The sequence below is a fragment of the Oncorhynchus kisutch genome, linkage group LG13 (assembly GCF_002021735.2).
Source record: "Oncorhynchus kisutch isolate 150728-3 linkage group LG13, Okis_V2, whole genome shotgun sequence".
In the NCBI taxonomy this organism is placed as follows: Eukaryota; Metazoa; Chordata; class Actinopteri; order Salmoniformes; family Salmonidae; genus Oncorhynchus; species Oncorhynchus kisutch.
The window spans coordinates 77,057,778-77,073,986 of record NC_034186.2 but is presented as its reverse complement, the minus strand read 5'-3'; the positions used below and the strand labels follow the sequence as shown (position 1 = coordinate 77,073,986).

The window sequence follows — 16,209 nt, the reverse complement described above, 5'->3', positions numbered from 1 at the left end:
TGTTGAAGTTGAAATGGTGCTGGAATAGTGGCGGCTTCCCCAGTGATTTACCCATGCAACGCTACTGGTCATTGGTCAACAATCAAGACTCACACATTTTTGGTTCAGAAGAATAGGTGAGAATTCGAGTTCAGTGGGTTTGAACAATGACATATTTATTATATTATTTTTTACACATTTTTGGGGGAAATTATACCACCATGGAAAAGTGTACTTTGGAGACTGGAAGGGGCATGTGCTCTGCACAGGTAGAGCCCTATCTGTACACATGCCTGAACAGTGGCAAGGATTATTTGCTGACAATGAGCAATCAATAGGTAATGAGAGCAGGTGGAAGTAATGTTGAGGAGGATATGGGGCTAGCCATACAATGCATTTGGAATGTATTCAGACCCCTTGACTTTTTCCACATTTTTTAAAGTTACAGCCTTATTCTTATTCTTGCAAAAATCGTTGAAGTTGGAAACTTTTATCTCCTTCACCAACTTTAAACATCTGCTATCTGAGCAGCGAACCGATCGCTGCAGCTGTACATAGTCCATCGGTAAATAGCCCACCCAATTTACCTACCTCATCCCCATACTGTTTTTATTAATTTACTTTTCTGCTCTTTTGCACACCAGTATCTCTACCTGCACATGACCATCTGATCATTTATCACTCCAGTGTTAATCTGCTAAATTGTAGTTATTCGCCTGCCTCCTCATGCCTTTTGCACACAATGTATATAAACTATTTATTTCTTTTTTTCTACTGTGTTATTGACTTGTTTATTGTTTACTCCATGTGTAACTCTGTATTGTTGTCTGTTCACACTGCTTTGCTTTATCTTGGTCAGGTTGCAGTTGTAAATGAGAACTTGTTCTCAACTAGCCTACCTGGTTAAATAAAGGTGTTCTCAACTAGCCTACCTGGTTAAATAAAGGTGTTCTCAACTAGCCTACCTGGTTAAATAAAGGTGTTCTCAACTAGCCTACCTGGTTAAATAAAGGTGAAATTTAAAAAAATCTAAAATGTATTAAATAGTTTTTTTCCCCTCCTTAATCTACACACAATAACCCATAATGACAAAGCAAAAACAGCTTTTTAGACATTTTTGCAAATGTATTTAAAAAAAGTATTCAGACCTTTACTCAGTACTTTGTTGAAGCACCTTTGGCAGCAAATACAGCCTTGAGTCTTCTTGGGTATGACGCTACAAACTTGGCACAACTGTATTTGGGGAGTTTCTCCCATTCTTCTCTGTAGATCCTCTCAAGCTCTGTCAAGTTTAAGCGTCGCTGCACAGCTATTTTCAGGTCTCTCTAGAGCTGTTCGATCAGGTTCAAGTCCAGGCTCTGGCTGGGCCACTCATGGACATTCAGAGACTTGTCCTGAAGCCACTCCTGCGTTGTCTTGGCTGTGTGCTTAGGGTCGTTGTTCTGTTGGAAGGTGAACCTTTGTCCCAGTCTGAGGTCCTAAGTGCTCTGGAGCAGGTTTTCATCAAGGATCTCTCTGTACTTTTCTACGTTAATCTTTCCCTCGATCCTGACTAGTCAGGCCAAAGAGTTCAATCTTGGTTTCATCAGACCAGAGAATCTTGTTTCTCATGGTCTGAGAGTCCTTTAGGTGCCTTTTGGAATACTCCAAGTGGGCTGTGTGCTTCTTACTAGGGAACTGCTTCTGTTTGGCCACTCTACCATAAAGGCCTGATTTGGTGGAGTGCTGCAGAGATAGTTGTCCTTCTGGAAGTTTTCCCATCTCCACAGAGGAACTCTGGAGCTCTGTCAGTGACAAAGGTTAATCTGTCGCTGCAACTCCCTCCCTCCCTTCTCCCCTGTTTGCTCAGTTTGGCCGGGTGGCCAGCTCTAGGAAGAGTCTTGGTGGTTCCAAACTTCTTCCATTTAAGAATGATTTTGGCCACTGTGTTCTTGGGGACCTTATTTAAATGTATTTTTATTTAACTAGGTAAGTCCGGTAAGAACAAATTCTTATTCACAATGACGGCCTACAACGCTGGACCAATTGTACGCCTCGCTATGGGATTCCCAATCACGGCCGGATGTGATACAGTCTGGAATCGAACCAGGGGCTGTAGTGATGCCTCTTGCACTGTAATTCCCCTGGGTTGTAGGATCATCTTGAATACAAATATCAATTGGCCTAGAGGTTTGTTTTGGAACCAAATGTGGCACTTGTGAATGGTATTACCTTTGGATTGCTCCTAAAATGCGCTATAGGCCTAAAGGGGTTTAATACATGATCAAGTTGTGATGATTTCTGGTGTATGTGTATGCTTGTAAGGGACCTGCTTACAGTAGTTTATCCATGGCGAAACACAATGCGCAACATCAGGAAGTAGCATTAGCCACTCTAGCATGGTAGTGGAAAATTGTGTTTTATTCAAATAGTACTTATATTTTCACGTTTTTTAGGCTGAAGGGCAATTAAACCGATTTTAGGAGGAAACTGATGCCTTTTGCAGCCTGAACGGAGGATGTTTAATGTATGAGCCGGTCGCAGGGGAACACCAGTGTATAGACAGACGGCTGGGCACATAACAGGTGGACGCAGATGATATAAAAGGAATAATAGCGTCATCTGGCTGTGGTTTGGGCTAATTATACAGCAACTGAGAATATAGTCTAGAAAGAGCATGATGGGCTGTTATTACACAACATAGCAGTATTACAGTTTGTTTATCTTGACCGTGCCCTTCAGTGATTGTGCCCTTCTATGATTATGCGCAGAAGCGGTCAGAAGGTAGTCTAGGTCTGTATGGAGATGGAGCGTGCACACTACAGTTCCCGACATCCCATCTCGGCAATCGCTGTTCTCCTCTCATGTTTACGCATGAGGCGCTTCTGCAGTGAGCTGCTGGATATTGATGTGCTTTAATGTGTCACCTCTCCTCCCTTCCTCTTGCCTCTCCTCCCTCTCCGCTCTGTGTTCCATAGAGACTCAGCGCGCTCAGATGCACTTGGCGTTCAAGCGGTAGAAACAGCAGCGGGAGCGTCTCAATGCAGGGGCAGCAAGAGCACCCCGATGGCCACCAGCACAAGAGACTGCGCTAAGCAGACGACCAGCGCGCGCGTTCATCTGTGCTTCTCAACCCCGAACCTCCTCTAGCGAAGAGAGAGGTGCCCAAATCCGTTTTAGGATATCGCTTCTTTTCTTTTGTCCCTCTTTCTGTCCATTCGATGAAGAAGAACTGATGACGATGTATCGGCGATGGTGGATTTCCCTTTTGTGCGTCTATGGACTGATGTGCATCGTTCATTCCAGCAATCATATACCTCGAAATGGTAATGTATTTATGACAACAAATATTGCTATGTATTTTATTGGAATAGATCCGAATGGCAACAGCATCACCAATAACATGTTCCACATTTCATGTTATGATGCTGCCAGAGAGGGAGCCTGAATCCCCAACGTAAACAACCTCTAAAATATGCATTTCATGTAACCGTATGAAAGGGAATCGGTCTATTACTAATTAAAACTATTTGAGGAAAGCTATTCCAAACCCATTACAGTGCTATTTCACATTGATTTATGTTTTGGTATAGGCGCTTGTAGCTGTGTTTTTTTGCGCCAGGATAGCTATCGCAATCTTAAACATCGCTGTTTCCTCCCTGTGCAGGAGACGCCTTGTCGCAGGCGAAGGCTGTTCGTGATGCGAGCAGGTTCACCGGGAAGGAGGACACGGTCCCTCTCCGTCTGCTCTACAGCATGCACAACCACAGTCAAATCACCCACGATGTCATCAGCACCAGGACTAGAGCCAGTTCCAGCCCCGCACAGGTAGCCTACACAGTGGTGGTGTTATTTGTTATGGTGACGGTGGCGATGGAGCTCCGCTATGTGCAGAGACAAATGCCTTTGGTACGCGTTGCTATTGGAGACATCCCGCTATTCTCATGTTGTTTATGTTTTTGTTGAATCATCTTCTTTTTACGCATTTCACAGAGAATTCGGCAAGATCACATTTTCACCTATAACAAGCTAGTTCTTTTGACTAGTGGTCTATTTACAGAAATGTATTTTCATTGAGCAAAATAAAGATAGCCTGGTGGTATATTGTGGGGGTTTCTATGCACATACATACACAAAAGACAGGCTCAGGCCTGATCAGAAAAAGAGCCCATGCATGAAACACATGGGGTTGAAGCCTATGCATTAGAATGAATAGACAAATAGGCCTATAACTTCCATACATGTTTAATTAGGTCAAATATTTTGTTTTCCTTAAATAGTAAGAGAGGTTCTTATTATTATAAAGGTGAGCAGACCTAATGATTGGTTTGTGCCCTTACAATGGATTCGCCCGTAACCCACATGGCCCTATGTCTGAGACACACTGCTTCTTGGATGGTTAAAGAGAGTCTGCTCTCTATCTGGTTGGCATCCTTTACAGTTCACTAGCTGGGTGGTTGCTTTGGCTATTTGATGTGAAGACCTAGTCTGGATACTCAGATACAATCATAAGGCTCTCTACCTCTGAAATGTACACGTTATAAACATCATCAGATTTTTATTCCACTATTCCTTCCTTTTATCTCAAATCTAGTTGTTCCAGTGCAGTCAGCACATGTGATTTGTCTGTTTTAAGTTGGAATAATACTGTGAAATGATGATAGTGCCCCTTTAGTGCAAGAGCTGTTTGAAAAGACCGCCTGAAATTTCAGCCTGAGCAGAGGGACATCGAGAGCACAGGCACAAGGGCAGACACTTTCATTACAGGAATCATGAGGATAATGCACTTTATAGTTTGACCAAACCATGGTTTTAGTCGCCCCAAAAATAGGACGTTTTGAGTGAGGTGACAATGTAGAGTGTGCTCTTTCTCCGTTTATATGCACCCTTTCAGTTTGTTTACTAGTATGCGCGTACGTCATTAGAACAGTTAACTTGGGACTGGAACATGTGTGCCAGATACTGATAAACTGGTTTGGCTTCATTTGTCTTCAAAATAAGATTTGTGTGCCGCCTAAAAGAAAGTTCTTGGGGGAAACACTGCCTCATCTTTTTGCCACTATTTACAGCACAACTGCATCAGGTGACTCCAGGTGAAATTATACTGCCCCACAAAGAGAGAGAGAGATATGATGGAATCTTCATTTGATCTGATCAGTCTGAGTTTCTTGTCATCCCCAGAGAGAGTTTTATACTGACCTCAAATCAGCCACTTTGTCACACAGCCTGCATTCTCAGCGTCATATTGTCTGATTATGCTCTGATTTCGGCTGTTTTTAGCTCGGTATCATAACATCTGAAAGGAACCTGTCAAATCATTCTTAAACGTATGACTCACAAAAATAACTATTTATAGACTTGCGTTGAGTCTACTATTTTCAGTTAAAGGCGTAACCTACTGTACACATTTTTAAAAGAGGAGCTTTGAGAAGAGCTCAGCTGAGTGCTGTTTTAGTGTTTCTGTGGAGGAAAAGCACTTATAGTCATCGGCCCATAGCCATCAGTGGAGTCTGCTGTGTGTGTGTGTGTGTGTGTGTGTGTGTAAGGCTGTCTGTGTTGTAGTAGGATAACAACACTCCCTGGTAGGCCCCTAGCTCCATCAGTATGTGTGTGTGTGTGAAAGGCTGTCTGTGTTGTAGTAGGATAACAGCACTCCCTGGTAGGCCCCTAGCTCCATCAGTGTGTGTGTGTGTATTTAAGGCCGTCTGTGTTGTAGTAGGATAACAGCACTCCCTGGTATGCCCCTAGCTCCATCAGTGGAGTTAGGTCCTGCTATGATGCACTAATCAATGAAACAGGAGTCGCTGATGGTCTCGGTGCCTCGGCTCGGCCCAGTCAAACTGGGAAATCTGGTCCAGGAGAACACAATTACTGGTACCACTTCATGTGGATTCAATTCGTTTAATTTGATTTTAAGGTGTGCCCTGAAAAGGAATCACATACTCGTGTACCGGTATACACACACACACACACACACACACACACACACACACACACACACACACACACACACACACACATAGTAACAATAGAGTCTGTGGCCACAGGGGACCCCGAGGTCTAAGGTCATCCTTGGGTGAAGATTGCGGCATTGCGTCCGGTGTGTATTGACTCAGGCCCGTGGGCCATGCCTGGGGGAGGGGTTAGTCCTGTATTAGACTAGCTGGGGACTCAGAGTTACACAGGGACAATAGTGGGAAGTCCTTGTTGCCCCTGGGGCCTGTAATAGACCACGCGCCATATGTGCCCAGAGCTAGGGATGTATTAGACCTTCTCCCTCAACCCAATCAATCATTTCTGGATGAGCCAGCAGGGAGGGTGGGTGGGTGGATGTGTGTGTGAGTACAGGGGGAGGTGGGAGGGTATGAGTTACACAGATTTGCATGGTTCATTTCACCGATGTCTCTCAGAATGTCTGGGTCTAGTTCAGCTTCCATCACAGCTCCCCTGTCTGTCAGAATGTCTGGGTCTGGTTCAGCTTCCATCACAGCTCCCCTGTCTGTCAGAATGTCTGGGTCTGGTTCAGCTTCCATCACAGCTCCCCTGTCTGTCAGAATGTCTGGGTCTGGTTCAGCTTCCATCACAGCTCCCCTGTCTGTCAGAATGTCTGGGTCTGGTTCAGCTTCCATCACAGCTCCCCTGTCTGTCAGAATGTCTGGGTCTGGTTCAGCTTCCATCACAGCTCCCCTGTCTGTCAGAATGTCTGGGTCTGGTTCAGCTTCCATCACAGCTCCACTGTCTCTCAGAATGTCTGGGTCTGGTTCAGCTTCCATCACAGCTCCCCTGTCTGTCAGAATGTCTGGGTCTGGTTCAGCTTCCATCACAGCTCCACTGTCTCTCAGAATGTCTTCCTTTCCTTAAAGTTCATGTACAGTATGTATATTGTTAGTTGTTTTGTAAAAGCTTTTTCAGCACTCAATGGAATAGAGATGATTGTACAACATTTCTGCATTTTTTTTATTCACAGGGGAACCACGTGGCCCAAGCCAGCTTCCAGGTGGACGCGTTTGGTGAGCAGTTCATCTTGGATGTTGAACTGAACCAGTGAGTATAACCTTTAACCTATCACCAACATTCTCTGTATCTACTGCGATAAATCCCCTTTCTCTCTATGTCATGATTTCTGCATGTGATAGTAAAATAGCCAGTAGTACTAGACGGTATTTTGTATGATTAAAGGGATTCTCCATTATTTTTGTATACTTATTAGCAAGTAGTTCTGAAAGTAAACACCCATGAGCCAAAAGTGGTCCCCGAAAATAGTGTACTACATCACATATGTGCAGATACTGTATGTGCACCACGTCATTGCTCTCTCTTTCACTCTGCTGTGTGTGATTCTTGCTAGCTGTCACTCAAATTACGAGGAGCTGAATCTCATTGGCTGGAACTCAAATTGCTAGGGGTCTGGCCCATGCGGGGGAAATGTAGGGTAAATGGTGCAACACTGCTTCCAGAAAATAGTCACTTTCAAATGAGCAGTTTCGTGCCTCATTGAGGTAAGACAGTAATTCCGATCATAGATTATGTATGGGTGAACTACATATCGACACATCCAGGCCAAAGCGGGAGGTTTCAAAAATACTTACTAGTCGCCAAAGTACCGGAGCATGTCTTTAAGAGCTGTTTAATTAGTCCCTAATGTCTTCCTCACAAAGCTTTGATCTGGGGAAACCTGTTAGTGCCAGTGCTGTAGGCCTATCTTTGATTATGAATACTTGGTTGGTAATACTGCTTATAGGCTGCTTATTCACTCGGGAACAATAGTTTATAAGCCGTTCATAAGCAGGTTAAAAGCTGTTCATAAGCAGGTTATAAGCTGTTCATAAGCAGGTTATAAGCTGTTCATAAGCAGGTTATAACGTTCATAAGCAGGTTATAACCGTTCATAAGCAGGCTTTCAAATTAGGTCTTAAAGGGATACTGCAAGATTCTAGAAGTTGTCATTGCGCACAGAATAAAGGAAGTTAAGAGGTAGTTTTGCGAGCCTGTGCTAACTAGTGTTAGGGCAATGTTTGGAAGTCTACAGGAACGGTAGCATGGTCTTCATGGTGCATGCAGAGACATTAAAATGGGATCCACGAGTTCTGCCTCTGGGTATGTAAAACAACAGAATCTGGCAGAACATCTTTATGTGCTCTAATGGTCTCTGTAATAGAGGCATGAGGAATGAGACATCTTTCACCTCTGGCTGATCGTAGTGGTACAGAGCAGACAGGAACATATTTCCTCCCAGTGTCCAGTGCCTTTTGGGCCACCTTGTTTTGGGGAAGAAATGATATGCTGTGTGTTTGTGGGGCTATTTCTCTCGCTCTCCATCCTGCCATCTCTCTCTCTCGCTCTGCATCCTGCCATCTCTCTCTCTCTCGCTCTGCATCCTGCCATCTCTCTCTCGCTCTGCATCCTGCCATCTCTCTCGCTCTGCATCCTGCCATCTCTCTCTCGCTCTGCATCCTGCCATCTCTCTCTCTCGCTCTGCATCCTGCCATCTCTCTCTCTCGCTCTGCATCCTGCCATCTCTCTCTCTCTCGCTCTGCATCCTGCCATCTCTCTCTCGCTCTGCATCCTGCCATCTCTCTCGCTCTCCATCCTGCCATCTCTCTCTCTCGCTCTGCATCCTGCCATCTCTCTCTCTCTCGCTCTGCATCCTGCCATCTCTCTCTCGCTCTGCATCCTGCCATCTCTCTCGCTCTGCATCCTGCCATCTCTCTCTCGCTCTGCATCCTGCCATCTCTCTCTCTCGCTCTGCATCCTGCCATCTCTCTCTCTCTCGCTCTGCATCCTGCCATCTCTCTCTCTCTCGCTCTGCATCCTGCCATCTCTCTCTCTCTCGCTCTGCATCCTGCCATCTCTCTCTCTCTCGCTCTGCATCCTGCCATCTCTCTCTCTCTCTCTCGCTCTGCATCCTGCCATCTCTCTCTCTCTCTCTCGCTCTGCATCCTGCCATCGCTCTCTCTCTCTCGCTCTGCATACTGCCATCTCTCTCTCTCTCTCTCTCTCTCTCGCTCTGCATCCTGCCATCTCTCTCTCTCTCTCTCGCTCTGCATCCTGCCATCGCTCTCTCTCTCTCGCTCTGCATACTGCCATCTCTCTCTCTCTCTCTCTCTCTCGCTCTGCATCCTGCCATCTCTCTCTCTCGCTCTGCATCCTGCCATCTCTCTCTCTCTCTCTCGCTCTGCATCCTGCCATCTCTCTCTCTCGCTCTGCATCCTGCCATCTCTCTCTCTCGCTCTGCATCCTGCCATCTCTCTCTGCATCCTACCATCTCTCTCCCTCTGCATCCTGCCATCTCTCTCTGCATCCTGCCATCTCTCTCTCGCTCTGCATCCTGCCATCTCTCTCCCTCTGCATCCTGCCATCTCTCTCTCCCTCTGCATCCTGCCATCTCTCTCTCCCTCTGCATCCTGCCATCTCTCTCTCCCTCTGCATCCTGCCATCTCTCTCTCCCTCTGCATCCTGCCATCTCTCTCGCTCTCTCAGCTTTCTCCCTTTTACTCTTTTACTCCCTCTCACTGTTTCTCTGTCAGCTCTTTCCACTTCTCTCTCCCTCTCTTCCCTTCTCTCAAGCTCTCTCTATCTGGCCCTCACACTCTGCTGACCAATGGTCTTTCACTAATGAGGGGAAGTTGTGTCTCTCTCTCTCTCTCTTTCTCACTCTCTTTCTCACTCTCTCTCTCTCTCTCGCTCTCTCTCTCTCTCTCTCTCGCTCTCTCTCGCTCTCTCTCGCTCTCGCTCTCTCTCTCTCTCTCTCTCTCTCTCTCTCTCTCTCTCTCGCTCTCTCGCTCTCTCGCTCTCTCTCTCCTTGTCTGTGTCACAGGCACAAAGACACAGGGTGACAGGTTCAGTACACATCACTGCTTTCTGTATCAGAAAGTAGACTGGGCCTCTGAGGTCTTGTAGATCGGTGCATTGATGAAAGTAGGCTGGCCCTCTTTGGGGTCTCTGTGCATTGATGTAAGTAGGCTGGGCCTCTGAGGTCTCGTAGATCGGTGCATTGATGAAAGTAGGCTGGCCCTCTTTGGGGTCTCGGTGCATTGATGAAAGTAGTCTGGCCCTCTTTGAGGTCTGGTAGATCGGTGCATTGCATTATTTTAGTTTATAAAGCCCCCTTACACAACTTCCGCTGTACCTTGCATCATTGTTAACCTGCAGATATAGGAGCTACCAGACCCGGTCTCAGGGAGGGCTAACTCGGGATATCCCTTCCATCTCCACTGAGTTTGGTAAATCTGCTTTCAGTTTTTTTGCACCTTACTCTTGGAATAGTTTTCCAAAGGTCTTTACATGTGATGTTTTGGTGTCTCTAGGCCTATCTATCTCTATTCAGATGGCTGCTGATTGATTATCTGTTTTACTGAAGAATGTGTGTTTTCTATGATTGTGATTTGTATCTCTGTTGTGCTTTTTTGTAGTGTATTGATGTGTATAATTTTGGTAATCACAGGGTTCTTCTGAAAAAGAGACCTTGGTCTCAGAATGACTCCCTGTCAAAATAAAGGTGAAATAAATCAAACAAGCTCACCTAAGCAGACAGTTGTGTGTAGAAGTGAGTCTGCATCATTAGAGTGAGTCTGTACACTGTCGTGTCATTATAGCTGAAGTCATCTCTCTCTGTATGAGGATCTATTTCCCCTGTCACCCAGAGCCATTCACACACAGTAGACTGAGAGAAATGGAGATGACATCACAGGAATATCCAAACAGCACAGTGCTGCCACTCATAGGGTTACTGTATGATGCATGAAGCGGCATGTGTCATGACACAGTGTCCCTGTGGGATGTAGAGCTATTGTTGTGACACGGTCAGGCACGTCTCTGTCGTATGTTGTGTTTGGTGACCTGAGGTGCTGGATGTCATCCATCATATGGAGTCTGTGCTGTAACTGTGTGTCTGTATGGTTTGGGAAGCCTGCATATAGATTTGAACCCCTGTCCTGTTGTAGTGATCAGTACAATGGTAGTATGGAGGGAATGGCTCTCTGTCCTGTTGTAGTGATCAGTACAGTGGTAGTATGGAGGGAATGGTTCTCTGTCCTGTTGTAGTGATCAGTACAATGGTAGTATGGAGGGAATGGTTCTCTGTCCTGTTGTTGTGATCAGTACAATGGTAGTATGGAGGGAATGGTTCTCTGTCCTGTTGTAGTGATCAGTACAATGGTAGTATGGAGGGAATGGTTCTCTGTCCTGTTGTCTCTTTCTCACCCTCCCTCTTTCCATCTCTCTCCTGCGGTGGCTGTGTGTTTCATGAGGTTATGTTATATGCTTTGTGTGTGTGTGTTTGTGTGTGTGTGTGTGCGCTGCTCTTCTCTTCTCCATCCATCCCTCGCTCCCCAAGCGCTGCACACTGACCTCACTCTTTAACCAATCACACTGCACCCTGCTTGGGTTAAATGCAGAAGACACATTTCAGTTGAATGCATTGTTGTACAACTGACTAGGTATCCCCCTTTCTCTTTGTTGACGAGATAACTTTCTTGAGCTGTGTGTGTGTGAGGGCATTGAGGTTGAGCGTGCATGTTTCTTGGCTTCATGCAGCGAGACCTTAGGTTGATCAATGGACTCTCTCCTCTGTGTGTGTGTGTGTGTGTGTGTGTGTGTGTGTGTGTGTGTGTGTGTGTGTGTGTGTGTGTGTGTGTCTGTGTGTCTGTGTGTGTTTAAGCAGTTGCAAGTATAACAAACAAGAGGCTGCTTGTTTTTATTTCAGTTGATTTTGAGATGCTACTCTCTCTTTCCACTGGGATCTTTTAATAAGATCACAGATTTGATGATGAAGAAGAACCTCTCAGAAACGCATCAGATATTTTTAGCTTGTGCCTACTATAACTGCAACTGTGAGGGTGTGTGTGTTTTTAGTGTATAACGTTTTAATGTTACATGCACAAGTACAGTGAAATGCCTTTCTTGCAAGCCCTAAACCCAACAATGCAGTAGTCAGTAACAATGTAATAGTAAAAATACCAAAGTATTGCAGGGCAGAAGTATGTCTGTGTTGCCTAGCGTGCTACGGTCACACATCACTCCCTTAGGCTTCTTTGTCCTCTCCCTCTTACATCTTTGGCTGCCTCCAAATTGCCATTCATGGCCTCGGGAGTGGGCTGGGATGGAGTGGGAGTGGGCTGCAACGGGGTGGGAGTGGTAGTGGGATGGAGTGGGCTGGGATGGGAGTGGGCTGGGATTAGATGTGTTGGGGTGGGGGTGCTTCTTTGAATGATGCTCCCCTTTCCTCATAAACCACACCTCCTCCTCACCCTTCACCTCCCCTCCCACCTGCTCACGCTGAATAATTGATGTCCCTGTAAGATTAAAGGGGGACGCTGAAATGGGATGTGTGTGTGTGTGTGTGTGTGTGTGTGTGTGTGTGTGTGTGTGTGTGTGTGTGTGTGTGTGTGTGTGTGTGTGTGTGTGTGTGTGTGTGTGTGTGTGTGTGTGTGTGTGTGTGTGTGTGTGTGTGTGTGAATGGCTCAGTCTGGTGCTCCTACTGCAGTACCAATTAGTACAAACCTATTGTTAACATTACAACTAATTCAAACCTATTGTTAACATTACAACTAATTCAAACCTATTGTTAACATTACAACTAATTCAAACCTATTGTTAACATTACAACTAATTCAAACCTATTGTTAACATTACAACTAATTCAAACCTATTGTTAACATTACAACTAGTACAAACCTATTGTTAACATTACAACTAGTACAAACCTATTGTTAACATTACAACTAATTCAAACCTATTGTTAACATTACAACTAATTCAAACCTATTGTTAACATTACAACTAGTACAAACCTATTGTTTACATTACAACTAGTACAAACCTATTGTTTATATTACAACTAGTACAAACCTATTGTTTACATTACAACTAGTACAAACCTATTGTTTACATTACAACTAGTACAAACCTATTGTTTATATTACAACTAGTACAAACCTATTGTTAACATTACAACTAGTACAAACCTATTGTTTACATTACAACTAGTACAAACCTATTGTTAACATTACAACTAGTACAAACCTATTGTTTACATTACAACTAATTCAAACCTATTGTTAACATTACAACTAGTACAAACCTATTGTTTACATTACAACTAGTACAAACCTATTGTTTATATTACAACTAGTACAAACCTATTGTTTACATTACAACTAGTACAAACCTATTGTTTACATTACAACTAATTCAAACCTATTGTTAACATTACAATTAGTACAAACCTATTGTTTATATTACAACTAGTACAAACCTATTGTTTACATTACAACTAATTCAAACCTATTGTTAACATTACAATTAGTACAAACCTATTGTTTACATTACAACTAGTACAAACCTATTGTTTACATTACAACTAGTACAAACCTATTGTTTACATTACAACTAGTACAAACCTATTGTTTACATTACAACTAGTACAAACCTATTGTTTACATTACAACTAGTACAAACCTATTGTTTACATTACAACTAGTACAAACCTATTGTTTACATTACAACTAGTACAAACCTATTGTTAACATTACAACTAGTACAAACCTATTGTTTATATTACAACTAGTACAAACCTATTGTTTACATTACAACTAGTACAAACCTATTGTTAACATTACAACTAGTACAAACCTATTGTTTATATTACAACTAGTACAAACCTATTGTTTATATTACAACTAGTACAAACCTATTGTTAACATTACAACTAGTACAAACCTATTGTTTATATTACAACTAATTCAAACCTATTGTTAACATTACAACTAATACATACATAAATGATTACCGTCCCGTAGCACTCACGCCGGTAGCCATGAAGTGCTTTGAAAGGCTGGTCATGGCTCACATCAACAGCATCCTCCCGGATACCCTAGATCCAATTCAAAAACCGCCCCAGCAGATCCAGAGATGAGGCAATCTCAATCGCACTCCACACTGCCCTTTCCCACCTAGACAAAAAGAACACCTATGTGAGAATGCTGTTCATTGACGACAGCTCAGCGTTCAACATCATAGTGCCCACGAAGCTCATCACTAAGCTAAGGACCCTGAGACTAAACACCTCCCTCTGCAACTGGATCCTGGACTTCCTGACGGGCCGCCCCAAGGTGGTAAGGGTAGGCAACAATACGTCTGCCACGCTGATCCTCAACACTGGGGCCCCTCAGGGGTGTGTACTTAGTCCCCTCCTGTACTCCCTGTTCACCCACGACTGCATGGCCAAACACGACTCCCAACACCATCATTAAGTTTGCTGACGACACAACAGTGGTAGGTCTGATCACCGACAACAATGAGACAGCCTATAGGGAGGAGGTCAGAGAACTGGCAGTGTGGTGCCAGGACAACAACCTCTCCCTCAATGTGAGCAAGATAAGAGCTGATCGTGGACTACAGTGAAAGGTGGGCGAACAGGCCCCATTAACAACGGGGCTGTAGTGGAGCGGGTCAAGAGTTTCAAGTTCCTTGGGATCCACATCACCAACAAACTATCATGGTACAAACACACCAAGACAGTCGTGAAGAGGGCACGACAAAACCTTTTCCCCCTCAGGAGACTAAAAAGATTTGGCATGGGTCCCCAGATCCTCAAACATGTACACCCGCATATTGACTCGGTACCAGTACCCCCTGTATATACAGTTGAAGTCAGAAGTTTACATACACTTAGGTTTTACACTAGTTTTTTAACCACTCCACAAATTTCTTGTTAACAAGCTATAGTTTTGGCAAGTCGGTTAGGACATATACTTTGTGCATGACACAAGTCATTTTTCCAACAATACATACACTAAGTTGACTGTGCCTTTAAACAGCTTGGAAAATTCCAGAAAACTATGTCATGGCTTTAGAAGCTCCTGATAGGCTAACTGGCATAAGTTGAGTCATTTGGAGGTGTACCTGCGGATGTATTTCAAGGCCTACCTTCAAACTCAGTGCCTCTTTGCTTGACATCATGGGAAAATCAAAATAAATCAGCCAAGACCTCAGAAAAAAACATTGTAGATCTCCACGAGCCTGGTTCATCATTGGGAGCAATTTGCAAGCAGCTGAAGGTACCACATTCATCTGTACAAACAATAGTACGCAAGTAGAAACACCATGGGACCATGCAGCCGTCATACCGCTCAGGAAGGAGACGCGCTCTGTCTCCTAGAGATGAACGTACTTTGGTTCGAAAAGTGCAAGTCAATCCCAGAACAACAGCAAAAGACCTTGTGAAGATGCTGGAGGAAAGGGGTACAAAAGTATCTATATCCACGGTAAAACAAGTCCTATATCGACATAACCTGAAAGGCCGATCAGTAAGGAAGATGCCACTGCTCCAAAACCGCCATAAAAAAGCCAGACTACGGTTTGCAGCTGCACATGGGGACAAAGATTGTACTTTTTGGAGAAATGTCCTCTGGTCTGATGAAACAAATATGGAACTGTTTGGCCATAATGACCATCGTTATGTTTGGAGGAAAAAGGGGGATGCTTGCAAGCCGAACAACACCATCCCAACCGTGAAGCACGGGGGGCAGCATCATGTTGTGGGGGGTGCTTTGCTGCAGGAGGGACTGGTGCACTTTACAAAATAAATGGCCTCATGAGGAAGGAAACTTATGTGGATATATTGAGGCAACATCTCAAGATATCAGTCAGGAAGTTAAAGCTTGGTTGCAAATGGGTCTTCAAAATGGACAATGTCCCCAAGCATACTTCCAAAATGGCTTATTGGAGTGGCCATCACAAAGCCCTGACCTCAATCCCATAAAACATTTGTGGGCAGAACTGAAAAAGCGTGTGCGAGCAAGGAGGCCTACAAACCTGACTCAGTTACACCAGCTCTGTCAGGAGGAATGGGCCAAAATTCACCCAACTTAGTGTGGGAAGCTTGTGGAAGGCTACCCAAAACATTTGACCCAATTTCAACAATTTAAAGGCAATTCTACCAAATACTATTTGAGAGTATGTAAACTTCTGACCCACTAGGAATGTGATAAAATAAATAAAATCTGAAATAAATCATTCTCTCTACTATTATTCTGAAATTTCACATTCTTAAAATGAAGTGGTGATCCTAACTGACCTAAGACAGGGAATTTTTACTTGGATTAAATGTCAGGAATTGTGAAAAACTGAGTTTAAATGTACTGTATTTGGCTGCGGTGTATGTGAACTTCCAACTTCAACTGTAGCCTCGTTATTGTTTATGTTATTGTGTTACTTTATTTTATTTGGGAAATATTTTATTAACTCTTC

General features: G+C 44.1%; 1 protein-coding gene across 3 annotated transcripts in view; it reads left to right on the top strand.

Moving 5' to 3' along the window:
* Positions 1–2,736: 2,736 nt before the first annotated feature.
* LOC109900417 (disintegrin and metalloproteinase domain-containing protein 22-like) overlaps positions 2,737–16,209 on the top strand; it is a 94,830-nt gene continuing 81,357 nt past the window's right edge. The window contains exons 1-3 of one of the 3 annotated variants that reach the window (XM_031787486.1): positions 2,737–3,284; positions 3,626–3,786; positions 6,926–7,002. In XM_031787486.1, coding sequence (XP_031643346.1) covers positions 3,194–3,284; positions 3,626–3,786; positions 6,926–7,002 — 329 coding nt within the window. In that variant the 5' untranslated portion in view covers positions 2,737–3,193. The remainder of the gene's footprint in view (positions 3,285–3,625; positions 3,787–6,925; positions 7,003–16,209) is intronic. The other 2 variants (XM_031787484.1, XM_031787485.1) reach the window with 2 other exon arrangements.